A 26691-nucleotide genomic window follows, 5' to 3' on the forward strand; every position below is an offset into this window, starting at 1 on the left:
CACAATGCATGGGTTCATCAGAAACTCATTCCAGACAGCTGATATTTGAGCTAGGCAATGTAACAGGCATTTTAATTATGCATTGCTATGAAGTCAATAAACTCTGTTCCTGAGTAGGTGGGAGGTGCCACAGAGAAACCAAAAAAGGTAGGGCAGGGGTAGGAAAGTACTGCTCCCACTAAAGCTAAGTGTGAAAACCATTGAAGTGGTCTTCAGAAAACACTGTATTTGAAACCACATTATCTCAGCTTTCCAGATAAAAGACTACTTAGAATTAAAGTCTAATATTTTGGCCTCAGACTTTATAATCCAGCTTAATAACAGAAACATCAAAGTAAATGCATAGTGTCTTTGCAAAATTTCCAGTGGAAGATGGAGTCCATTATGTGACCTAATTCTCCCGATGATAAATGTAACACTGAATTCATTTCCAGGAAAATGTTTGTCTCTCATACATGGGCTTATATGCTTACTTTTATATTTAACAAAACAAAACAAAACATCTATATCCCCACAGAGCTTCTTTATGCCTTAGTTGCCTGGAAACTCAGTTAGAGGTGGGGTGTTTTGAAAATCCCCATTGCAGTTGTTTGAGTACTTATTTGTATTGTTTCATTGGAAAGTTGTTACTTTGCAAGAAGAAGCAAGCTAGCATTTGGGAATTGCCTATAAAGTGCAGACCTTGTATTCGTTGAATGCCTCATGGGTTATATCATGGAAAAATTTCAAACAATTCTGTAAAAAAGGTGTTGTCATTTTTGTTTTACAAATGACACAGTTGGACTCAAGGAATTTAAATAACTTAGTCAAAGTCATATGATTGTTAAGATGCTCACAACATTTTTGGAAGTAATATGTAAATTCTCAAAAACATACATTTTATATTTAGACTGATATCAGAAATTATTTAAACTCATTTCATTTTCTTTGATTTTTGAGACCATGTAGGGAAACACACACACACACACACACACACATACACACACACACCGTGACTTCTTTCCTTTCTTTCCTTTGCCTTCCCTCTTCTTCTTTGCCCATTCATTGATAATTTCTGTCAGATACTGTTAGCCCGTGGAGGTAAAAAGAAAAAATGAATTACTACAGACCCTGACCCAAGGAGCTTGAAGTCTAGTTGAGAGGTTAAGGTATGGACTTAATTACCAAGTAAGGTAGAAAGCAGTGAATACAATAATAAATAGAAAATGTTTTATGAATTAAGGAGGAATAAGAAATCCCCTGGTCCCAATTCTCTAGGAATTCATGGTTCGGTGGACCAGAAACCTAAACAAGATCATAATAACATAAGATAAGACCTGAACTAAGTGAAGTCTCTGCACTGTGCTGGGGTGTTAGAGGAGGAGGAAATGCTGCCTGCTTCATAGCTTGAGGAGAGGTGGGTGCAGAGCATATGGGCACTCAAGAAAGGGGTGAAGAGGATAGAGGGCTGGAGACCTCAAGACCCACAAAGCACTGTCCTATATGGCGGATCAGATGGGATCAGGCAGTGCTTGGCCAAATGGAGAGCTGACGCTGTGAAGTAGAACCCTAGAGAGTGGTGAACCTTGGGTGAAAGGTGCAATTTTAGGAAGGATCCTGGCAAAAGCAACAAGGAGAATGCAGCAAGGCAGAGCTGCCTCAGCTCACCGTCCCAACACTATTGGGAGGGAAAAGGTAGCTGGAGGGAAGGAGGTTGAAGGGAGGATTATAATATTCAGATCATGTGTGTGTCAGCAGCAGATGGAGTAGAGGTAGAAGGTGGCTGGTTATGCAGTATACCAGAAATTCCACCCGGGAGGAGAGAAATAACTTATGTTGATCATTGAGGTTCTGCATCTGATTCAAAATGGGTCTCAAAGAGGTAGAGAGTTGGTGGAAAGTTACTTTTGAAGGATGTTGAGGAACTGACATGTTTGAAAATGGAAAGGAGAGAGTAAAGATAAAAGAGATACGAATTGATGGAGTCAATCCTCTGGGAGCAGTGTTGGACAGAGAAGCAAGATGTGAGGATGGGTGAATCCTCAAAGATGCTCTGAGGTTGTCAGGAGCTGCCATGGCCTAAAGAAACTTCAAAATCTCTTAAGTGTTCTTAGCATATAAATATTGTGAAGGTTTTTTTTTTTTTTCTTTAAAGTTACAGTACTGGGGATTGAACCCAGAACCTTGTGCTTATGAGGCAAGCACTTTACCAACTGAGCTATATCCCCAGCCCCATGAAGGGTTCTCTACACTGCAACTAGAGTAACTTTTCTAGAGAGAAAATCTGATTCAATAACATTCAGCATGTTTGAATTCAGCAACTACCTTGTGTTAGAAACAAGTTATATCTTCATCAAAAAACAACCAGTATTTTTTCCTACAACTTTTTACTGCCTTCAGGATGATAGAAAATAATCACTTAGAATATCCCTGATAAATCCCTCAATGATTCCTCAGGTTATAGATCAGTTCAGTCTCCATTAAAAGTGCCTCTTCAGAATTCTCACCCACAGGTTGAGCCAGAGGGCAGCTGAAAGGGAAGTGTCTTGCTTCCAGCTCTGACAATAGGAACCGGAAGGACTGGGACCTCAGGGCCTTGGGCAAGTAGTGCTTTAAAGGCAGACTTGGTAGACTTGGTGTGGAGGGAGGAAGAAGTGCCAGCTCCTGTCTACCTTCTGAGGAAGAGGAAGAAGGGGTATTGTTTTGATGTTCTTAAATCCCAAGAATAGGGGAAAGAATCAGGGATCCATGGTATAAGTCTGACAAATATGTTCTGGGCCCTAGAACATAGTAGAGGACTAGAGATTGGAATACAGTGGTGATCAAGACAGACATGTCCCCCTCTTCAAGTAGCCTGCAGTTTAGCTGGGGAAAATACACTCAAGAATGAAGTTATGTGAGGAATGACACATACTTAAAGAGAGGAAGGAGAGGGAGGTCCCAGAGCCAATAGGATGGGAGCTAATCCAGATCTGAAGGTCAAGAAAACCTTCTAGAGGAAATAACTGCAGTCTCAGCTAAGATACTTTAGGGCTAGGTTAGCCAGAAAAAGTAGAGCAGAAGAGTATTCCAGGCAGAAGGAACAGCATATGTGGAGACTAGAGTAGGGTATGTGAGAGAAAGCATTGTAGCTTTCAAGAATTAGAGGACATTTATTACAGAGGAAACTGAGACCAGTGTATGAATTTGGGGGAAGGCTGTGTGGATCGGAGAAAGAGAAAGGTTGGTAATGAGATACAGAAATCGGGTGTTTGGCAAGAGCCAGATCACACAGAGCTTTATAAACTACATAAGGATTTCTTGAGAAAATTAAGACCATTTAAAGGTTTAAGCAGCTGACATGATCAAATTCCTGTTTTGGAATACTCACTCTGATTGCACATTGGCAGGACCCAAGGAGGCCAGCCAGTTAGTGAGCACCTGGGGCAAGAAGGGACAATGGTCAGAAGCTTTCTGGATGCGTTCTGCCCATGGGCATGCCCATTCGGCATTCATGAATCTGTGCCAGAGGCTTGTGGGACATGGGATGGGCCTGCCAGCTCATTAGCCTCAGAAGTCTCTGCAACATGGAAGAGGTTCTGGGAAATGTCTTCATCCTTATTGCCAATAACAGTTCCAGTGGCTCCGGGTCCCTGCCCTGCCCACTTCAAGGCTTGCCATGGAACAGGCCTCAAGGTCAGGGAGAAGAGGCTAGATCAGAATCAGTCTGTAGGGAAAGGATGAAAGAAGGGAGGGTGCCACTGAGGAGAGAACTAGATGAAGACCCAGAGACAACAGAGATGTGAACCAAAGTCCGGAATGTGAGGCACACACACTCTTGTGCTTGCCTCCCACGAACCGGTATTTATACCTGTGGACTTTCGAGAAGAACGACCTGTAATCCCAGTTACTCTGGAGGCTAAGGCAGGAGGATCCTAAGTTTGAGGCCAGGCTAGACAACCTAGCAAGACCCTCTCTTAAAATAAAACTTTAAAAAGGGCTTGGAATGTAACTCAGTAAAAACACCTACCTGCCTTGGGCTGGAGTTGTAGCTCAGTGGTAGAGCACTTGCCTAGCCCGTGTGAGGCACTGGGTTTGATCTTCAGCATACATACATACCTGCACGCACACATACATACAATAAAAATTGTGTGCATCTACAACTAAAAATGAAACAAAACAAAGGGCAAAACAAACAAACAAAAAAACACCTGCCTTGCTTTGCCTAGTGTACACAATGCCCTGTGTTCAATCCCCACAGTACCACAGAAAAGAAGGGGGGAAAAAAAAGGGAGAACCCAAATAATTTTCTGTTAGTGAAGTTCCTTTCCTAAAGGTGGAGCTGAATGTAAGCTCCTGTGAAACATAAACTGTGAAAATGTTTGTGATTCAGGGTGAAGGGAATTAACAGAAGAATGAAAGGGAAACTCAGCCCCCCTCCCACCCCCCACCCCTGTTCTTTCATCCTGGGAGACCTTGAAAACTTGATTTTGCAGGATGCACAGGAAAGCAGTCGTTGGCTTCCCTCTATTATGCTCAATTCAATTTATTGCTTGGAGAATAGGGCACCATTTTATTGCTCAGATTCATTGCATCAAATGCAAATATTAAGCCAGGGTTCTCTAATTAGTATCCAGAGAGTTGCCTTTGTGTGTGTGTGTGTGTGTGTAAGTTGGGTCTTCCCTGCTCGAACAACAATGTAGAAGAGTAAGATGATTCACTCACATTAGTCTCTCTGATGCTAGCAGTCTAAACATTTGTACATTCTTTTGTTTCAGACCTAGAACTCCTTAAACACTTTCTGAAATCTCAAGTCTTTGTGCCTGATTCTAACCATTAATGTGCAAATTTACTGATTCGTGCACTGACTAAACTGGTTTTTGCTTCCTTCCATTTTGCCAAAGGAAACCACTTCTCCCTTCTACCAAACCAATAAGAACTGACTGGAAAAGGCAAAACTAATTAGAATGGGTGCAAAGGGGATTATTTGAGTCACCTACATTAATGCACATTACAGTTAAATATCTGTCAGATTTTCCATTAACCCTCTTTCATTTCTAGCTCCAGGATCAAATCCATTTCTTAACCCTACACCCTTTCTTTCCCTAGTTGAAAACTTGGTATTCAACAGGCTAAATTACACACTAATGCTTTAAATGCACAGCTCTTCTTGATGGATGTGACACACAAAGACCTTGGAATGAGAATAGAAGCCATTTTCCTGACTGTGGAGTTGAACCCTAGGTATTAGGATCCTAAGGCTAACATGTTCTTCTTGTTATTGTGCTTATTTCTTTAATGAAGGATACAGGAGTCGTTACTTTCATTAATTAACTCCATTGTGCTCTGAGCTATTACACACTAGAATACCAAAATAAAATAAAGGGAAAAGTGGAATATCTAGCAAATTGAGTACTACTCTGTAAAAGGTTAAAACAGCATGTTTACCAATTGAACTTGTTGACTTAGGGAAAATGCCTCTGTGATTTTTGCCATACTATATTGAGTTGTTAAGGATCAGGACAGTACAGAGTATACATCCAATGGGAATCTAAGTGGGACAGACACCTTCTTCAGGTCAAAAGCTCATTAAGGGGAAGGACCATGCCTTCTCAATCTTTTCAATTAAGTGGGTACGAAGGGGGTCATTTAATGCTTGAATCCCCAGTTTTCAACACATTGTAGGTGCTCAATACACTTTCATCATATGAATGAATGATTGCAAACATTATGATTTTACCCTACTGGAGAACTGAAAGTGACTGAATGGTTTCTTAAATCCTAATGCATGATGTTAAATTAAAAGAGAGAATAAACAACTTTTTAACATTTAAAAAAAATCTAAGAAAACTCCAGAATTCTTTGCTTTAAAAACTAAATTTCATGCCCTCTTCCTTGATTGTTTTTTATTTTTTAATCTTCACCTGGGATAAGAGGTATAAAAAGTCCACCAACCAATTAGTCTAGCAACAGAAGTAGGATAAACCTGAAATATGATGAAAATAGCTCAATTTAGAAATGCTGATTATTTAATTTTTTAAAACTTTAAAATGCTCCCCCTTGCTGCACCAAGACTTCATCTTTGTTCTCAGTTGTAGCATCAGTATCAAGAATTGTGCCTGGCACAGAGCAGGCATTCGACAATTTTATTTGAATGAATGAGTGGAAGCTATTGCCAGAGTTAAAATGGAAGGCAGAAGTCGATTTATCCTGGACTCTTTACTTCATTGCTCCGGTAGTACAGACCAGGAAACTTAGAGACCAGATAAACAAAGTCAGTGAATTTGACTGAAAATTCCTTTCTACAGCAGAATTCATTTAAATGTTGCCACAGATAGTGTTTTTGTCTAGCAATGTAAAGAATAGTAGAATTTCAAACCTCTCTCTCATTCTCTCTCTCATACACACACCCTTATTGCACAATCCAAACCTCCTCCTCCAATTTCCTTAACTTAGGCAGCATAGTATGTAGGCAGCCCTAGATTTTAAAATCAGACCAATTATTAACTGTAACTCTGAGTGAGTAATTTGATCTTTCTGGGTCTCATGTCTTCACCTGAGTAGATGATAGGTAATGTCTATCATTTGGGTCATCTGTACACAGCACAGGGTTGGTTGGTGCTAATGTTAAAACAAACAAAACAACAAAATTCCTCCTGCTAATTTTTCCAATAAAGATTTTTCAGTTCCAATTATATGAATATATGTATCTGGAAACTGACTCTGCCCTGCATCCATCAGTGTCATGGAGTACTAAAAACAAATTTTTCTTTCCTTGTAAACTTAGAAGACAGGTGATGGAATATCCTGGCCTGACACTGACATCCCATGATGTGCCTGTTGTCAACCTTTTCCCCTCTTGCCAAGACCCAGCCAAGGTGAGTCATGACAGAGGTCACCAAATGGTCAGGAGTCACTTGCAGGGACCACTGGGTTTCTTCTGGGTCTCTAGCCCATCTTCATTCTAGATTTCATGTTGTTTATTTTTGCCTTTGATCAGAGATTTGCCATCATCTTTTGGCCTCATACTTGGGTCTTGAATATCCTGCTTTCTAGCCTCTGCAGAACTTTGGCTTGGTTATGTCTCACTCCTTCCTGATCCTGACTCCCTCTAATCTTGTTCAGCCTCTAAAGCAGAACCCTGACACTAGCCTAAGTGGATGAATTTCAGTCAGCCTCTAGCTCCAGCAATGGCCTGGCTTGGATTTTACATTATTGCAAAGCACTGAATTCTAGATTTTTCTATTTAAATGGGAATTTTAGTTGATACAGGTTTCTATCTTCTCTCTCTGGCACTTTCACTGCACAATAATAAAGATTTAGGAGTACTGTCAGTATATGTGAGCTAAAGTGATTTCTCTACCACCACTTAGGCCAGTTTGAAAACAATTTTCTGAGTTTTCATCTTTAAGATCAGATATGCAGTATTATCATAAAGAAGAGGGGAGAAGGATGTTAGGACACATTTATCCCAAGGTTAAATCAAGTAAAGAAAGATTGACTTGGCTGGGTAGAGATGCTGGGGTGAGGTTCATAACAGATGATTGGGGAGCTTGGCTTTAAACTAAGGAGAAAATGTACAAATTTATGTTTCAGTCATAACAAACCATCCACTCACTGGCTGCCTTCCTTCCCAGAAGTTTTAGACATGGGAGAATTCTAAACTGAATATAGAATCTGCTTGAGTTGCATGGATCTAATGTTAGAAAAATTCACACTTTTAAGTGACTATATAGCTGTAGAAAAGATTACTTTTTCACTCAAGAGGTAAGGACTTGAATTGAACCCCTGAACCCTGGTCAACCAACAACTCTCTCACACTTTATTAAGTGTTCAGTAACATAAAGAAAATAGGCGATGCACATATTGTATCCTTCTCTTTTCCTTTCCCATGATCTTCAAATTGGGAAGAGAAGAAATTATAACCAGGAGGTATCTCTATTTGCCAAGCCTCAAAATATCAGCAAGACAAGAGTCCACTGAAAACAATTTATAAAACATCAATGCCATTCCAGTGAAGCCATGGAACAATAAGGGTACATTCAACAATTTGATTATAGTGCACCCCCCCGCTTCAGACATTTTTCACATCAAGGAGACAGGTATACAGGAAAGGGAGATGGGTCTGGGAATACCTCAAAGCAGTCTCTGCCTGTGCCTGGATCTATACGAGCTCAGAGTTCTGAAAGAAAAACCCCCTTTGTGGTATCTACTGAGTAAACTGCAAGCAACTGATCAACAAATTCAACCTACCATTTGTAGCAGACAACCAAGATTTGTACCATTTCTAAGATTAAAGGGTTCTAGTTAGCAAATCCCACAGTAAATATTCCCATCTTTGATGAAAAATGAGTATGACAAGCAGAAAAAAAAAATCACTGGACTAGTATTTTCATTTAAGATGCTTTAGTTGACAAATGTAATAGTTAACTAATTCCCAATCCCTTCTTCCCATGACTTTGGTCATGAGTCACAGGGACTTAGCTGTTCTGTCTAGTATAGATGGCAATGTTAAAACTATTCTAAGTTAAGAATAGTTCGCAATATACTGGATGAGACAATAAGAATCAGAAAAACCTTAGAAAAATGTACCTGAAAATTGCTTCTCAAAACTATCACCTTGAGAGACAATTCATTTATTTTCTTTATTGCTTTCAAAGAAAGTTCACATACCACCCTTGAAACACAGCCTTGCCGTATCATAGTTATTCCTTGGTTTTGACCCAAAGCCGCATTACCTAGTTTTGACTGTTTTCAAAAACCACCCTGACAGGATGAATATTATTGTGTTGGCAATAAACTATAAAATATGCTGTAATGCTTTAGAGGTGATCCCCAAAGAGAATTTTGTAGCTCTACCAAACAATAGCACCATTATTAGCATGTACACAGCCCTCAGCTGGATGCCTTCAAGAGGGCAACACTTACTGATTACAGAACTCTGGTCTATTTGCTTAAAACTCAGATATCAGACTTTAGAGTTCCACTTCTGGGTCACACACAGAATTGCTGGGCTGGAAGGGACAATGTGGTTCCATCTACACAGCTGGAATAAAGCATTAAATGGGAAGCTAGTGCCTGCCTGTATAGAACAGGTCTTTAGAGTGAAATGCTACTGTTTCTACCAATTTCTAAGGGTCTTCCTGAAGTGAAGAAAATTTTCTTGGCATAATATGCACTGGGAAATGTGAAAAATGATTCCAGGCCCTGGAATCATTTTTTGCTGATTTAGCCATCAGCACCCACTGGTATGCTTAAGTCTTGGAAGCCTGCATGTAGACTAAGAGGTCAGGAGTATGTGTGAAGTTGCTGATATCAACTCTATGTTCCAAAATAGGACAAAGGATATTGGAGGTGGCAGGGAAGTTCCCAAAAAAGAGCTGATGGGACACAAACAATATATATTTCCTGTTGTAAATTGTTTACTTTGGTTAGTTCCATAATATTTATCTTCAGGAAAGTAAACTATCACATACATTTTTATAAATTTCTTTAACAGCTCTGAAGTTTAAAGAGGTAAGGTTTTCTTCATCCCCCAAAGTCTTAATCTTCTATGGAGATTATGTTAATAGGGCTCAGTATAAGAAGAAACCCTTTTTTTGAGAATCCTCACAACGGTCTACAGAGTTCATTCATTTCTCAACAAATACAACCTGTGAGTGGTATATCCTAGTGGCTGAAAGTGTAGACTTTTAAATAAACCATCAGAGTCCTGGCTCTGCTATATCTGTGTGACCTTGAAAAAGTTACTGAAGCTCTCTGTGCCTCAATTGTCTTACCTGTAAGGTGGAAATAATGGTACTTTCCTCATATGGGTGAGATAAAATACCACCAGTAAGAGTAACAGAACTCATCCCATATATTATGTGCTCAATAAATGCTAACTCATTACTATCTTATTATTTACAATTTCCATTTGTATGGTCAGAAGTCTGGATCAAGGAGTAGAAATTGCTACATACTTATACTGCTGCACAGGGGAAGAGTTACAGATAGTAATATACAGTAATACAAATTGCTGTATATATTGAATTTGTTTCTCTATTACTTTAATCCAATGATACTCCTATATAAAAATAGTGCTTGTTTAAAAACAATAGTTTGATATTTATGGATCTTTACATGATAATCACAGTAATAATCAATTTATTCCAGACTTTGGGCTAGGAATTATCTCATTTCATTCTCAACACAACCCCAGCAGATACCATTACCACCCTCATTTACATGTGAGGAAGCAGTGCAGTCAGGCTCAGCGAGTGACTTGAAGTTACACGCAGCTAGGCATGTCAGAGTAAGATCTGAACCCATGTTCATCCAAATCAAATACCTTCACACAACACTAGAAAGCAGTTTCACAATTTGTTTTTAAATAATCCTAAAATTTCATGTTCTTTTGTCTATTTATTTATTTATTTATTTATTTATTTATTTATTTAGGTTTCTTAACTGGATAAGAGCTGAAAGTCTTACTTGGTACACAGCTTCTGAATCCTCCTTGAATCTAGTTTTCTCTTGGCCCATATCTAGGGCAAAGGCCAGCTTGGACACAGCCTGTGGAGTTCATGATATTCTCTTCTGGGCAGCTGCCATTAAAACTACTTTTAGAATGCTATTGGGCTTAGGCTCAGCTCCATCATACTGCTCCAATATATAGCTTTGTAATGTGCTATCTTGGAGCATGGACAGATAATGTGGACTTGTCAAATAACGAGTCAAAGCAATATTCAAACTTTCTTCCTTCCAGGAAGAGTTTCCTCTTTCCGGTTCCCTGGGGATCAGGGCTTGCTTGCCTGTATGTGCTCTGAAGGCACAGTGCTCTCTCTTTATGCTGTTTCTATCAGGACACAATAAATATCTATTTTATGTAAATCAAAGGTCCTGAGGTAATCACAGTTAACACTTAACTCAGGCACTGCTTTCTCCAGAAGCCTCCGCTGATTTCCTCTTGCTAGGGAAGATACCCTACTTCTAGTATTAAAATGATAGCTTTTAAAGCTTGTCACTCTTTTCCGACTGTGCTTGTAGACAGGGGTCATGTCTTATTTGGGGCGCACATGCTCCACATACACTTATGGGAGGATCTATTATGACAGGTTGGGCATTAAGATATTACAGTTAGTGGTAGAGGTTTAGTTCAGTTATTGAATAATCTTCATATCACCTCTGGCCTTATTCAGCATGAATCACAATGTCTTACACATGGTAGGCACTTGGGAAGTGGACATTGACTCAAGGACTGATTAACTGGTTGGATGAATGAACATCAAGCATATCAGAATCTGGCAACTGGATAATATCATGAAAGGCATGAGCTTTATTGCAACATTCTTTTTTAAATAATGAAACATTCTTAATAAGTAAGAACCTTTGATCATTATACAACCCAATAACAATACTCCACAAGGAAATATCAGCCCTTGCCTTTAGACACCCTAAGAGAAATAGGATCATAAAGTCTTCATGTGAACCTATCAAGACCACCACCACTTCTGTTCTTGATCATGCCCCAACACAAGCATAATGGCCAAGCTAAACGATCTCTGGGAACTCTGTTTGGAGTAGTAGAGCCCTTACCTGTCTGTGTTGTTGGGAGACTTGATAGCCCAGTCCTGAGATGGACTGATTCTGAATTTTCTGAAGCAGGATCTTTTGCTGAAGTGGCAAAGGTGACCTTAGCAAAGGCTGGCTTGATAAAGTTTGGGTGGACTGTGATGGTGGTTGCTGCTGCTGCTGTTGCTGTTGCTGTTGCTGCTGCTGCTGCTGTTGTTGTTGTTGATGCTGCTGCTGCTGCTGCTGCTGAGCTGAAATTGAGCTCTGCTGTTGCTGCTGCTGCTGTTGCTGCTGCTGTTGCTGCTGTTGCTGCTGCTGCTGAGCTGTCATTGAGCTCTGTTGTGGCTGTTGCTGCTGCTGTTGCTGCTGTTGCTGCTGCTGTTGTTGCTGCTGTTGCTGCTGTTGGGTATAGTGTAGGAGAGAAGGCTTGTTCTGGGAAGGCAAAACAGAAGGCATCTGCTGGTTTGCTTGATCGGAATTAAAATGGAACAGAGGTTTGGTGCTGCCATGACGGGACTCCAGGGCTGGGAGTGGGTTGTTAATAAAACTCCGGCTGAGATCCTGAGGCTTCTGCTGCATGAGCACATCCAGATGCCCACCCTGGGCTGAGGGGCTGGCTTTATAAATGTAGTTCGCCATTACTTTTGACTGGTTGCTACTGCCAGCTACCCCAGACATAGGGGAGCCCTGTGGGCTGAATGGCTGCTGACCAAAAGAAGGGCTAGGGATTTTCTCCTGCCCGAATGGACCTGGGGATGGTCCAGCAGAAGAGGGCAAGGCTGACCAGTTGGTAGGCTGGTGCTGCTGCTGGTGCTGCTGCATCCGGGCATGCTGTTGACGATTGGCAGCAATCTGTTTGAGTTGTTGAGCATGGGATACTTCCTGCCAGCTTGGCAGGGCCCTATTTGCTGGGCCTGACACTGTCTGAGGCTGAGCCTGGCCCTGAGGGACTGTAGGGATTGGGGATGAAGTGGAGAGGGCAGAGTTGGCCATGGAGAATGCAGGCCCAGCTGATGGGGGCCTCAACTGAGGAGAGCTGGAGGGGCCCTGAGTCAGGCCAGGTGAGTATTCACTTTTGATCACCATCTTCTCCATAGGCAAGGAGGGTCTGGGAGTGCTTCTCTGGCTCTGTTGACCCAAGTCAATGTTAAATGGGTCATCCTGCTTTATGGTGGCATTGATCATGTTCTCCAACTCAATGTCACTCATGGGAGGCACAGATATGTTAGTCAGTTCATTGAAAAGTTCCTGCAGCTCAGGATCCATCAGTTGCTCTCCAGGGTCATCCCCATATCTATTACTAAAAAGATTCTCCTGGGGCATTTGGCCATCCATGTGCTTACTGCAAGACAGAGTCTCTCCTGGCTCTTTCTTCACTTCCTTTAAGCCCATGTTAAATATACCATTGCCGGGAGAATGTATATGGGATGGCAGAGTACTAGTCTTTCTTGGGGGTGCCTGGCTCATAGGCAAGGCCCCTGGCATAATTTGACTTTGTCCATTATTTACTTGGAGGCCACCTTGTCCAGTAGAGAGGCTCTCCCCAACACGGATTCTTTTGATGTCAAGGAAAGAGTTGTCAACAAAGCCATTGGGCCTCTTGCTGTTGGCAGGAGACAGGTTAACTACCTGTTTTCTTTTCAAGGAACCCTGGAGCTGAAAAACAGAAGGGGAAGGGAATGAAAAAGAAAAATATGAGATATTAGTCCAGTTATCCTTTAAATCAAGATCAACTAATATTTAAATGTTCTTTCCATAAACATGAAGAATGCAGTTTTTAACAAAGGCACAATTGAAGCACAGTCTGGAATATAACAAAACTCACAGTAGCACAGAGAACAAAACAACATGTTTCTGGAGGGATAAGTCAGTTGGCTAAAGATGGCGGCGAAGCCATGATTAGTTGGTGCACAGGCCAAGGGATGAAGAATCCTTCAAATACATAAGGAGTCACTCACAGTACCTAAGGTTAGCCACTAAATCTAGTTGTTTTCTGGAACAGGCCAAAATATTCCTCCTGTGTGCACACACAAGCTATAGGTGATCAGCACGCACACATTTTTGCCCAAGTTTGATCTAAAGCTGGGACAAAATTCTAGTTTGCTTTTTTTTTTCCATAGTTTCAATCCCTTCATCATTAGTATACTCTAAATAGGTAATTAGAATAGTTCTTGGGTCCCAAGAGATATTCTATCTGTTGTGCATATATTTTCCTTCCTATAGTCCCACTGCTTTGCACTCAGGCACACGATGAAACAGACCACTCACAGTTGTCCCTGTGCTCCATGCTGACCATTCCCAGATTTCAATCATTTTAACTGAGATCGAGAATGTCTCTGTGCTCATTGCCCCAGCTCTTTCATGCTAGAAGGGGTAACATTGTGTGGACACACAGAGTCATGAGATTACCATTTATTCAATGAGATACTCTAGGTATAGATTTTTCGGGAACTCCTTTCTTTGGTTGTTTGTCCCTAAATCTTGTAACTAAAACCAAGGTGTTGAGAGGTGGTACCACACAGCTGTTAGGAGCTCAGATTCTGGGATCAGACTAGGCCAAGTTCACATGCCAATTCTTTCCCTGAATGTCATGTGACCTTGGCAACTTATTTATCTGAGCCTCAATTTCCTGATCTGTGAAATGTGGGCAATAGCACTTAACTCATAATGAGGTAATGCATATAAAGGTTTAACACAGTGCTTGCTGTAGTAACAAATCAATAAACTGTAGTTTATATAAAAAGCATGTCTTGCTATATTCTGAAAGGGAACATATCTCCAAATGGCAACATGTTTAAGTAGTTCAGGAATGTTAACATACTTCATTCACTAACTCAGTGATCATATTGTTCTTTATAAAACTTGAAAGTTATTGAGAGAGGTTTAAGGACCATACACTCATGCTGATAAATTTATTAGAAGGATAAAGCATTCATCATTGGGCCTCTGGTCCTTGTTGATTTGTCTCTAAAGTGAGAATCTATCAATCAAAGTGTGACTTTCCCAGTGATGCTGACCCACTTTAATTATTTCATGTTTGCTCAGGATAACAATAAAACATCTGAGGCAAAAATACTTCCCAGGTAGAAAATTCTACCACTTCTTTCTTTCCTTCACTTATAACTACTCTCTCACCCTCCTGAAAAGTTCTAGGTAGCCTAATCAAGAAAGGAAAATTAACTGAGAATATATTCTATGCCAAGTATTTTAAATATGATGATTTTATTTCCCTTAATCTGTACAACTATTCCATTATATAGGCAATATAACCCTTGTTTTATAGATAAGGAAACCAAGACTCAGAGAGATAAAGTAACTTGCCCAGGGTCACACAGCTGGTAAGTGGTAGACTGGGCTTTAATTCAAGGTCTGTGTAGTTCTAAAGCCCGCGTCATTTCCACTCTATTATGGTGGAATCAGCTTGTCCACCTAACCCAGTGTCCACCTAGCATGAAGAAATCAGAGGCAATGAGTATAGACATATCTTAGACCACAGGCAAAAAGATGAAGAATCTGGAAAAGGATGCAGCCCAGGGCTGACTATGAAGGCTACGTCTGTAATCTAGCTCAGCAACACCAGTTTCGGCCATTCCTTACCTGGTGCCTGGTCTGTCTGCTCACAGGAGGTGTGTAGTTATGGTGTGTGTGCAATACTGGTATGATAGGTTTTAATTTTTTACAGTTATTGATTAGTCATCACAGAAAGGACTCTGACCCCACTGGCCCAGTAAATCCTTCCCATGAGAACTCTAGATTTGGAGAAAGTGAGACCAGGCTCTCCTTGGATGGCTGTGCAAGGATATACAAAACTTATGAGCTGTTTTTCCATGGTGTGAACCAAAGCCATAGAAGAAGCAAGTCTGTAGAAAGAAGAATGACGCAGAGAGGAGAGACACATGGAAGGCCTGATTTCAATCCCAGGTTAGCTCTGCATCTCTGTTTTCTGTTATATACTACCAAGTCTTTATAATGAGTTTGCCTGTTTGCTTGAGTTAATATGACTTCGGTTTCTGTTACTTTCAACCAAGAGCTCTGGCCAAATTCCCTGAGACGTCACGTTCTGTCATGAGCAAATTTGCAGCAAGGGGCAAAGGCACACCAGGGTGTAAAACTTCCTACCATCCCCATCTCTGCTGTCTCTCTGATTTGCTGACTCCTAATCTTGTCTACTTACTGGTGTAGACAACATCATCCTAGAACAATGTCAGCCATCAGGACATTCAGCAGAAACTCAGGTTGCCACAATCTGTCTTCCTGGAATCAGGAAGAGCACAAACCAGAGAGCTTCAGTCATGTTGCTTCTGATTTACTTCAGCATTAGTTGAATTTGAAGGTTCTTTTGCAACTAGTAAAGAACAAACAAAAGAGTACATTCTTTTTCCAGGCTTAGGTTGTTGCCGTTGATTTATTTTTCCACCCCTTTGGGAAAAAAAAAAAAAAAAAAAACCCGTTCCACCAGATTCTTCCAGTGCTCTGGCCACTCCCAGGCAGTGCAGTGCACACTCTGGGAAGCAGTGCCAACTCTCTCATTTGGCCACCAGGACTGTGGAGTCAGCAATAGAATTAGCAATAGCTGTAGTGGCAGTGACAATAGTAGTAACAATCATATATTGAGGGCTTGTGCACTAGGCATTGAGGTATGCTCTTTGTATAAATAATGCCATTTAATTCTGACAACGTGGCCGAATGCAGTGGCACACACCTATAATCCCAGCAGCTCAGGAGGCTGAGACAGGAGGATGGTGAGTTCAAAGTCAGACTCAGCAAAAGGAAGGTGCTAAGCAACTTTGTGAGACCCTGTCTCTAAATAAAATACAAAATAGGGATGTGGCTTAGTGGTTGAATGCCCCTGAGTTCAATTCCCAGTAACCAAAAAAGAAAAACAAATTCTGACAATATGATTCTTTAGGACAGCTTTAAAGGTAGATACTATTTCTACCCTTTCCCCCTGTTCTGCAGATGAATAAAAGTGAATTTAAAGATTGAGTAATTTTTCTAGGTCACACGCATAGTAAGCAATAGAAGCAGGAATCAAACCAAGTATTCTCACTGCAGAGTCTGCGCTTCATAGTAAATGGCATGTAGGTGCTGACAGAGGCCAATGCTCCCCACGCCCACGGGCTGAGGAGGCCTGGGGTCTAAACCTAATGCTGCCATCAACTTGCTATTTTAGACCAGACACTTCACGTCTCCAGGCCAGTTCTTTCCTTTGTATACAATGTTATCTCTGAAATATCTTTCCTGCCCAAACCCAGAAAATAATGAGCACTGTGGTGGTGAAGTTTATTCTTCATGTGTGGTGATGGAAGGTTACCACCAAGCACAGCTGGAAGGTTGACTTAAGAAAAAGTGATATGTGGCTCAAGAGATCCCAATGAAACTCCACTGGCAAGAATGCGGGTTGGGGGATGGGAGGGAACACTTAGAATCTGTTGGTGGGAATGTACGTTAGTCCAGCCATTGCAGAAATTAGCATGGAGGTTCCTCAAAAGACTAGGGATGGAACCACCACATGATCCAGTTATGCTACTCCTTGGTATTTACCCAAAGAACTAGTCTATATACTATAGCAATCATGCATACCCACATTTATAGCAATACAGTTCACAAAAGCCAACTGTGGAGTCAGCCTAGGTATCTGTTGACCAATGAATGAGAAAAAAAAAGTGGTATATATAGACAATGAAATTTATTCAACCATAAAGAACAACAGAATTATGTCATTTGCAGGGAATTGGATGAAACTAGGGAGCATCATGTCAAATGAAATAAGCCAGACTCAGAAAGTTAAGAGCCAAATGCTTGCTCCCATATGTGGAAGCTAAAGAAAAAAAGGAAAAAGGGATGTCATGAAAATAGAAGGAAGACCAGCAGGGTAGAGGTAGAGGTGAAGGGGGAGGAATGAAGGGAGGGAAAGGGTGGAGACCGGGGAATGAAATTCATTAGATTATGTTCTGTGCATGTGTGAATACATCACAATGAATGCCACTATTCTGTACAATTATTAGGCACCATTAAAAAATACTCCACTGGGCACAATGATTTATCAAAAGAATTTTGGTGATAGGCTTTGGTGATAAGCTGTGTCCTGTCTTCTCAAAAGTTTCTAATCATAATTATATCACAAGGGCTCACTGAATGCACAGATACAGTAGGCACCAATACAATCTCAATGATTCCCAAACCCTTTGCTTTAAAGTATTTCCTTTATTGGATTAAAATTCTTCCTTCAGATCCATGGTTTGGAATTATGACATAGAGCTCTTCAAGATCCTTGTCAAAATACAAACACTCTAGAAGTAGGAGAGGAGAAACAGTCATTAATACCCCAGTGAGAAATATTTATCAGAAAATTCAATGCTGATTTATCAGAACAAGAATAAGAGCCATAGGGGAACAAGACTCAATCAGAGGGGTGATGGGCAACTACGATGTGGGTTCAAATGGAGAAGGATGGGGCAGGATTAGAGGAACTGGAAGCTCTGCAGTGTGAACCTTTTGGATGGTTGGGGGCTAGGGGGAAGAGACAAGTTTGGGGAAAATATAGGGGCAGTATATGTTCTGAGGCACAGAGGGGCAGCAACTTCCAGAAAGCAGTTAATTACACTGGAAAGGCAGGATAAAGCATCTCCAGTACAGATCTCTCACCCAGGCCCAACTTACCACCAACTTTGACACTGTGGCAGACACAGCTCCCAAGGCCACAATAGGATCTGAGGTCCACAAAAATGTATTAGTTTATTTCAAAACTTTTGATATTGTTTTTGAGGAAGACTGATTCTCAAAGGTAAATGTGCCAAAGCCCACAGTGCTCTCCCCTGTGACCACTGGGTACTGAGGCTTAATCTGCACAGGCTGTCTGCAGGGCAGCTTCTCATTTATTCTCACAGCTCTCCCAAGCATGTGCTCTCATCCCCATTTGATAGGGGAAGAAACTGAGGCTTCTGCTCTTAGATTACACAGTTCTGACATGGGGGCAGGATGCCAGTCTAGGCCTGTCTCTTTCCAGTGTCCAACTTCTTAACTACTGACCACACTGCTTGCTTCCCTTCCAGCTTTCACCTTGCCACATGCCAACACTGCGCTGGACACAGTGGACACAGATGGGACAAAAGGACAGTAGAATGCAAGTTCATTGTGTGTACAGGGCAAGGGTGAGGGTGTTGAGTCGCCTAGGGAAGAATGGCCAGGAGAGAATGTGACGTCAGTGGTTGGAGGTTGAGGCTGAAAGCTTAGTACGTCACCCCTGAGGCTCCAGTAGAAGAAAGGGGAGAGACAAAGGGTTGTTCAGTTCATCGAAAAGATTCATGACGCATCCAGAGGGAGGTCTGAACCACACTCATCAAATCATCCCTGGCATAAAGGAAATTTGCAGATGATTAGCCAGTGGTGGGATATAAAGGCCTTCAAATCAGCACTACTTCAGAAAATTTACACTCTCTCCATGACCTAGATGGACTGAGAAGCATTTTTATTTTGTACAATAAATCTGCACCCCAAAATTGTTAGGTTTAATTTGCAAGATTGTGTATTTAATATCAGTCTTTTGGTAGCCATCTGAAGAAGGTGCTTCTTTGGGGAATGATTTTCAACACTTGCTGTGCTAATGATCCCTGTGTTTGTATACAATACGGGGATCATCATTTCCCTTCACTGCGATTCAGCAAGCTGTTGCTTCTCACTCAGGGTCTGGTTCTCCTTCTTCTATTTGAACACTCTGATGCTATTTGAGGTCTGTGGTCATGGCAGGGGTGGGCATTGGTCTGCTCAGGCAAGGTCCAGAAATTGTGGCTTGCCTGCCTTGAGGGGATGAGGTACCCAGAATACCTATGGCCAAGGAAAGAGCTGTGTGCTGCAGAGCCAGGGCTGGGTCTCTCAGCAAACTTCTTTTTAAACAGCTGTACTTCACTTTTCCAAAGGACTAGAGACATAAACTTCCTGGAAGGATGTGAAAACGCCATTATTGCACAATCCTTTGGTTTCTGTTTCTTCCCCTGTCCCCTATCCCTTCCCACAAAATAAATGCATTCTTTGTTTCCTGTGCTGCCCTAGAAACAGGGAATGTGCCACACAAAGGTAACAATTCAGTCCGTAGGTCGCATTTTCCCCCCAAGTACATTTCTGTCTTTCTCAACCAGGCATAAACGTAAGAACCAAGTCTGCCACTGCCTAGATTCTCAAGGGATTATCTTGGTCCGATCATCTCAAAACTTTCCTCAGGCCATTTTACTCATGGCTGATTACAGATAGGGGTGGGAATAGATATCATTAGAAGGCGACCAACCCAAAATGTAATATGTTACTCTTGATTTGATTCTTGAGGTAAATACATTTGGGATCTCAGAATAGTAAATTCTAGCTCATCACAGTATTTGGAGGCCAGAATAATTCCTCTCTGTTTCTCTGGCCTAAAAACAAAATGGATGAGATTTTAGACTTTTGTTAAAAACCAAAAAGCCCTCCCTTCTTATTTGGTCTTATGGAGTTCTGAGCTTACCTGATTGATAAGTACTATTCTACGTCTCTAATGAAATCAGGTGTACCCAACCAGCCTGGAAGCTGTTGAGCACGGACACTGGGTCTTCCCTGGCACTCCTTTCAGTAACTACCACAATGCTGGGCATAGCACAGTTGTTGAAATAAGAGTTTGTTCAGCTTCGTACTTGGAAAGCTGGATCCTTCTAGCCACTGAGCAGTAAAACAATGGTAAGAACATTTTCATGCCCAATTCACGAGCAGTGTAACGGTTTTGTTAGAGTTTTGTTTGAATGATCATTTTCTTCAAGGGAATGTGAAGCCCTGAGAACTAGAACCATGAGGAAAATTTGTCATCATTGATGTGAATCCAACTGAAGGATTATGCAAAGGCATGTGATGGACTGAAGGTGGTGCTGAGCCTCCTGGTCGGATTCCAAAGCTGGGTGCGTCTCTAAACCTTGTCTTGACTCCATGCCCAACCTGAGTGAGAGTGCAGGATCTGGGGAGGAGGCTGGGCACCTTCCTACAAGAATTTCAGAAATGTCTACTTTCACTCCTTCAAGAAAAAAAATGGGAGGTTTGTGTTGGTTGGTTGGTTGGTTTGGGGTTTTATTGTTGCTGCTGATTTGTAAATGGTCAAACAAGGTATGTTAGATCTATCTGAAAAATGTTTCATAAGATTTGGACTCTGAGAAATGTGATTACTTGAGTCAACAAGATAGCTTTACTTTATGAAACTCAAGATAAAGTTATACAGAGGGAAGAGCTATACAAGGAAACTAGTCATATTACTGTCTTTGTAAAGATACTAAATGCCAACCTCACTCACATTCTAAATTTCTTTGATGTCCCCCTCCCCCACATCTTCTTCAATGTCTGGGCTATAGGAGATTAACTAAAAGACTTAGAATTTACCTCAGAAACACAGTCATCATTACAGGGCAGGGAAAAGTCACTTCCTAGCAACATCTTCTCAGGGTGGACCCTTACATCATTTCCCCTTGGAGAAAGTTCCAGGTGTATCATCAACTCACACAACACTCACAGAGCAGAAGAGGAAGAGAATTAGTGCAACACAATGTTGGACATGGAGAAATCCTATTTTATCGAGGTAAAACAGAAGGTGGTAGGATCTTTGCTGGTGAACCTGGGTTCTAAATGCTGCTCTCCTGTTTGCTACATGAGCCTAAACCAAGTCACTTTCGTCATCTGTATCATGGCAACAATTTTACCTATGTCTCAGGCTTTCAGTGGGGATTAGCAACGTGTATGTAAAGCACCAACAATCTCCAGGCTCAGAGCTGAGTACATCACTGGTAGCTCTTTTTTCAACAGGAGAGGCAGACTTGAATTCAAGCTTGTCTGACACTTCCTACTGTCATCCTGATTGTCCTGTGTGCCAGGAATGTTTTAGAAAAAGACGATGATAACAAAATTAATATCCCCTCTCATCTGTAAAACTGGAATTTGTTCACTCACTCATTCAAATGATACTAGTTTAGCACTATGATACTTATTTTAAAAGTGCCTATGTCATGGGATTATTGTAAGGACCAAGTGGTTAAAGCTCAGAAAGAACATAGCACATGCTCTTATAACATCATTCTCAGAAACTGTTGGACCTAACGAAAATAAACAAACAGAAATTTACCAGTCTTACTGGACACCAAGTAAAATCAACACTGTAATGTGATTCTTGCTCTGCAGAGGTGTGCAAAGGTTATAGTTGTAGAGGGGAGGGAACTCTGCCTGGGGAATCTAGGAAAGAAATCCCAGATACTCCAGAGACTACGTTTCATGATATTGGATTATTCTTCTAGTGACAGCATAAACTAAACTTGTTGCCCAACAACAAGGGAATGTTTAAATTAGAAAGTTCAAAGTAGACTTACTTTCCCATATAGTTTACTGCATTAAACAATGTAATTCCAGATCCACTCAGTGATAACCAGTTTGATTACCCTGCTGACTTTATCCTTAGTCATCCTGGTTAATTACTGCAACCATAAGGCAATGACCGTCAGGAACCTCTTCGAAATGGTCCCTCTGTGTTTAACACATGAGCGAACATAATATTCTATAAAAGCCCGAAAAAACCAGCTGCTTTGTGTATGAAATACTTTAGCCATGACTCACTTTTTTTGCCCAAAATATATCGAAGTGAATCCAAAGTAAATGCTATGTCTAAAATGTTGGCAATTCTCTCAAAATCTCTAAACTTCCTCCTCAGCAGAATGTACAATTAAGTATCATTAATCAAGTGGCTTCACTCCCCTCCTTGGCTCAGAGGGCTCAGTCTGGAAAGCTTTCTCTAAAGTGCCATTCCCCTCTCCTGCAATGTTTTTTGTCCCTCCTTTCTTGACTTTCTGTCTTATATTGTTTTTGATAATTGGTGCAGGTAAGAGAGTTTTCATTTCAGTAATGATTTCAAAAGTCGGTGGAAGAGACATTACCTTGTCCTTCTCATCTCCTCCCACAAGCTCAGCCCAGCTGCACCCAGGGAAGTGTTCACTGACTGGATGATGCTTTGTCTCATTGGACAGTCTGTGGTCTGGGAAAATCAGATGAGTCCATTTATGGGGCGTCTGTGTTTCTCTGCCAATGGTCACAAACCACACCCCTTTGTAAGCCATGTGGCTGATTGTTAACAACAGTACGTCCAATTGTAGAGATGTTGGGCGATGGGGCAGAGCTGGAAGGTGTTGGAGAGGCAGAGAAAGTGTGGCTGTTCCAAGAGGTTGCTATTCTTTTCTTGTGTTGGTGAGGATTAGACTCATTACAAAATTTTGGCCAATTTGAACATCAGCAAAACCATGTGGCAGAGATGGTGCCCTAACATCATTTCAGGGTTATTTTCTTCTCTGTTTGGGGTTTGAAACTGGCTCCCAAAGAGTTCCACCTTCTCATAAAATAATACAAAAAATGAATCCAAAGCCACCCTTAACTTCATAGTAACCTTTCTCTTTCCATGGTCAGGTGCTTCCCAACTTTTACAGACAGGGATTGAGGGACTCTACCTTTCAGTCTCCTTCTCTCAGGTCGCCTTCTTCATCCCTCTTAGACTTCCTCTGCTTTGGCACAGTGGGCAGCTGAAGATCCTCCCACAGCATTCTGAGAATCTGACCCTAGGATTCGCCTCCCTCTGCCCCATGTGTTCTCCAAGTAGTGACAAAAGGCACCCCCTTCTCACACCCACACTCCAGCTGTGACCACACTACTCTTTTACTAGTGGTATTCTAAGAATAAAAAAGATTTTTTCCATTTCAGTTCTTTTGCATGTCCTCTTGCCTCTGATTGCCATTCACTCCTTTTCTTCCACCTCTTCCCACTCTGATCACTGTTAGCTCCTTCTATACTTCAAACCTTGCTTTAAGGTAATCCTAGCAGAAATTTTTTCATGACCACCCTATCTAAAGAATGCTTTTGTTGTTGTTTCCATCTCAATCTCCTGGCTATTGCCTTTACAGAACTTATTACAATTTCAAAATAGACTGGAAAAGGGAGAAGGAGAAAGACAGAGAGGGGCAGAGAGGGGAGGGAGAGACAGAGATTCCTGAAGCTTTCCAGTTCCTGAGTCCAATACTTTGGGAGACTCAATTTTATTTCCTATAATTAAATACCCAGTAACCATCCACTAAATCTCCTCCACACACCTATTTTTCCTTCTGCTTGGAAAGCTTTAACAAAGTTTCCATTTTTTGCAAAAAAACAAAAACAAAAACAAAACAAAACAAAACAAAATACTCCCAAATGAAACAGAGATACAATAAAGCCAATAATTATATTCTAAATTAAATATTTCATAAGATAAATGCATATTTTCTTGACTGATTAAAATTGAATAGCTGTGGAAAAGCTAAATGCACACATTTATTTTGGTTTCTCTTTCCAGTTTTCATGTGTGGTCATTAGCTCAGCTCTTCCACAGCCTTTATGAAAGAAGAACAGTATGAATTGAGAATAAGACCTGCTGTTCCATGACAGCAGAATTCCAACAGGGTTTCTATTGTCTTCACATATCTCTACGTGGCATACCCAAAGGAGGTCCGGAGATTACATCTCCACCAATTCTCTTCTCAATGCACAAGGACACTGAAAGCAAAACTTCCATAGGAATCGTGTTTCAACAACCAGGACTGCAATGCTTTAACTGGTTGGGATGTGATCGCCTGGTGACAGAGGTAGTGTGAGCAGAACTTTAAAGGTCCCTACCATTTCAGGCTCATCTTTAACTCCATTACAAAGGAATGTTAAGCAGCATTTAGAAGGTAGTTTGGCAAAGTACCTGAAAGCACCAAACAGTTCCTTTGATGTTCTTGGCATTGATGTCATCATTCTTTTGAAACTTTTGAAGAAATATTTTTCTTATAGCAACTGTATCCAGGTTCAATGTAGAGTGTTGATGTATGTTTTCTCTGGTCTAATGTTAGACCGAGTAACTATGAACCATATAGACAGATACTCTCTTAGTATCTCAGCTTTCACTCCAATCTGTTTATTTTCACAACAAAGACACATCCAAAAGGAAATTGCCTAACTAGTTCTATGAAACAAAGATATTTGGTTATGATTGAAAACTACAACAACAACAACAACAACAACAACAACAAACCCAAAACTACACTCTAGGCAATTTAAGTTTTTTATACCAGAAAATGAGAATTTATAATACATCAGATAGAAAAGTTTCTTTGCTTTCCAAGAAGGGCTGAATTTCAAATAGGCATTAAACTCCACTATTTGACATACATTAATGGGAAATGTTTCTTGATTACTTGAATGACATTAAATGAGAGATAATAAAGCCTTTATTTTGTTTGCAGTTCAAATACTCTTTGAAGCAATGTCCTATAGCAATACAATGCCTGCACTTTGATCTAACTTGCTCAGCCCAGTAATTATATGACTGAGATGAATTCTCCACCTGACGGATTCTAATTCTTCATGTGTGGCCCCATTCTTTGAAGAGCAGGAAAAAAAAAACCACCCCACCTATATTGGAAAATAAAACTTAACAAGCCAAAGCTGTGAATCAATGGCAATGTTCTGTGCGACAGTAGCAAAGGGAGATCAGCCTTTCTCAGTGTGATAACTACTGCTCTCCAGAACATGCTTCTGTTCTTCTGGAAATGTGTCTTTAAACAAGAACATGTTTCAGTTCTTTCCTGTGGATCATCTCATGATGAATAAACATTCATCATCTGGGAAAGAGAGGAAGGGAGAAAACAGGGAGGGAGGGAGAGAATGCTAACCTGGTCCTTGGGTATCAGCAGCTAACTGGCCCCTGATGAGAGAGAACCCTCCACACCACAAAGAATGAGTATGAGATCCTAGACATGTGAAGAAGCTCATTCTCCACCATGTCTTAAAATTGTTTACTGTGCTTCTTGAGTCTGCTTAAAATATTGAAAGCACAGTCTTAACTCAGGAATCTCCTAATCCTCAAAAATATTGCCTGCTATTCATTTCATTTGCCTTGTAGACACAATGCAGGACAGATTGAAACTGAGAAAACTCATTGATGGCAACCACGTAAATTGCTTTTAACCCAAGATTGTCAGTAGGATTGGTGCTACTGGGATTGTAGGCCCTGCTCCCAAACATACATTTCATCACTGTACCTGCCTCACAATATCTCATATCCACTAACTAGATTTCTAGAGGATAAAATATTTCCCTGCCCATTACCACCTCTCCACATTTTTCATTTCTCTCTATATACCATTACATTCTCAAAGAAAGTCAGTGTTTTTTCTTCACTAGTCTCAAATCCCAGCTCAAACTCTCTCCTTCTCAAAACTTAATTTTGACCAATGCTCTATTATTTGCACCCATCAGCCACTCTATCTATGGTTTTCTTCCCTGGTCTATTAAATATTCCTGGATTATAACTGTTATTATGACTTTTTCAGTTCCCTGGCAAAGATTATAAATACCACTTCTTGACTTCTAATGTATTTTGATGCAATGTATTATAGTGGTTTAGAGCTCAAGATGTAGCATCAGACACTGGATTTAGGTCCTTGCTCTATTCTTTATAAAATAGGAGCCATTGGATATCTTACTTAGTCTCTCTGAGTCTCAGTTTCCTCCTCTGTATGATGGGAATAATAGCTTCAATTTAGTGAAGCAGTAGTGAGACTAAAATAAGATAATGTCTACAGAGTCTGTAACTAAAAATGTGGCAAATAAGAGCTTAATAAATGTATGTGTGATGTTGTGATACATATTAAAAAACACTTGATCTCTGCTTCTGTGTCGTGGCACACAGCTCCTAAAACCTTTGGAATCTCTAAAGTGATAAATGTCTTTTTGAGTGTTAATGAGATGAGTGATGGCTGGGAGCTCCTGGATGGCCTTGGAAGGGAGGCTGGTTGCCAGGGGAACTAACCCGGGGGTTAGAGTCTGAACTTTTGGCCCCACCCTCCAATCTCTGAGGAGAGAGGAGGGACTGAATGTTGAGTTGGCCACCAAGGATCATAATTTAATCAATCATGTCTACATAATGAAGCTTCAATAAAACCCAAAAGGACAGGGTTTGAAGAGCTTCCAGATAGTTAAATATGTACAGATTTCTAGAGGGAGATACACCAGAGAGGGCAAGATGCCTTCTCACCCCACCCCACCTACCTTGCCCTGTGCATCACTTCTATCTGGCTGTCAATCAGCATCCTTTGTAATATTCTTGATAATAAGTAGGTA

The 26691-nt window shown here is 40.9% G+C and overlaps 1 protein-coding gene across 1 annotated transcript in view; it reads right to left on the reverse strand.

Annotated features, from left to right (window-relative positions):
- Positions 1–26691, reverse strand: part of Maml2 (mastermind like transcriptional coactivator 2) — a 330060-nt gene that overhangs the window by 88017 nt on the left and 215352 nt on the right. The window contains exon 2 of the mRNA XM_047519552.1: positions 11536–13167. Within this exon, the coding sequence (XP_047375508.1) occupies positions 11536–13167 (1632 nt within the window). The remainder of the gene's footprint in view (positions 1–11535; positions 13168–26691) is intronic.

The sequence above is a fragment of the Sciurus carolinensis genome, chromosome 11 (genome assembly GCF_902686445.1).
Source record: "Sciurus carolinensis chromosome 11, mSciCar1.2, whole genome shotgun sequence".
Lineage (NCBI taxonomy): Eukaryota > Metazoa > Chordata > Mammalia > Rodentia > Sciuridae > Sciurus > Sciurus carolinensis.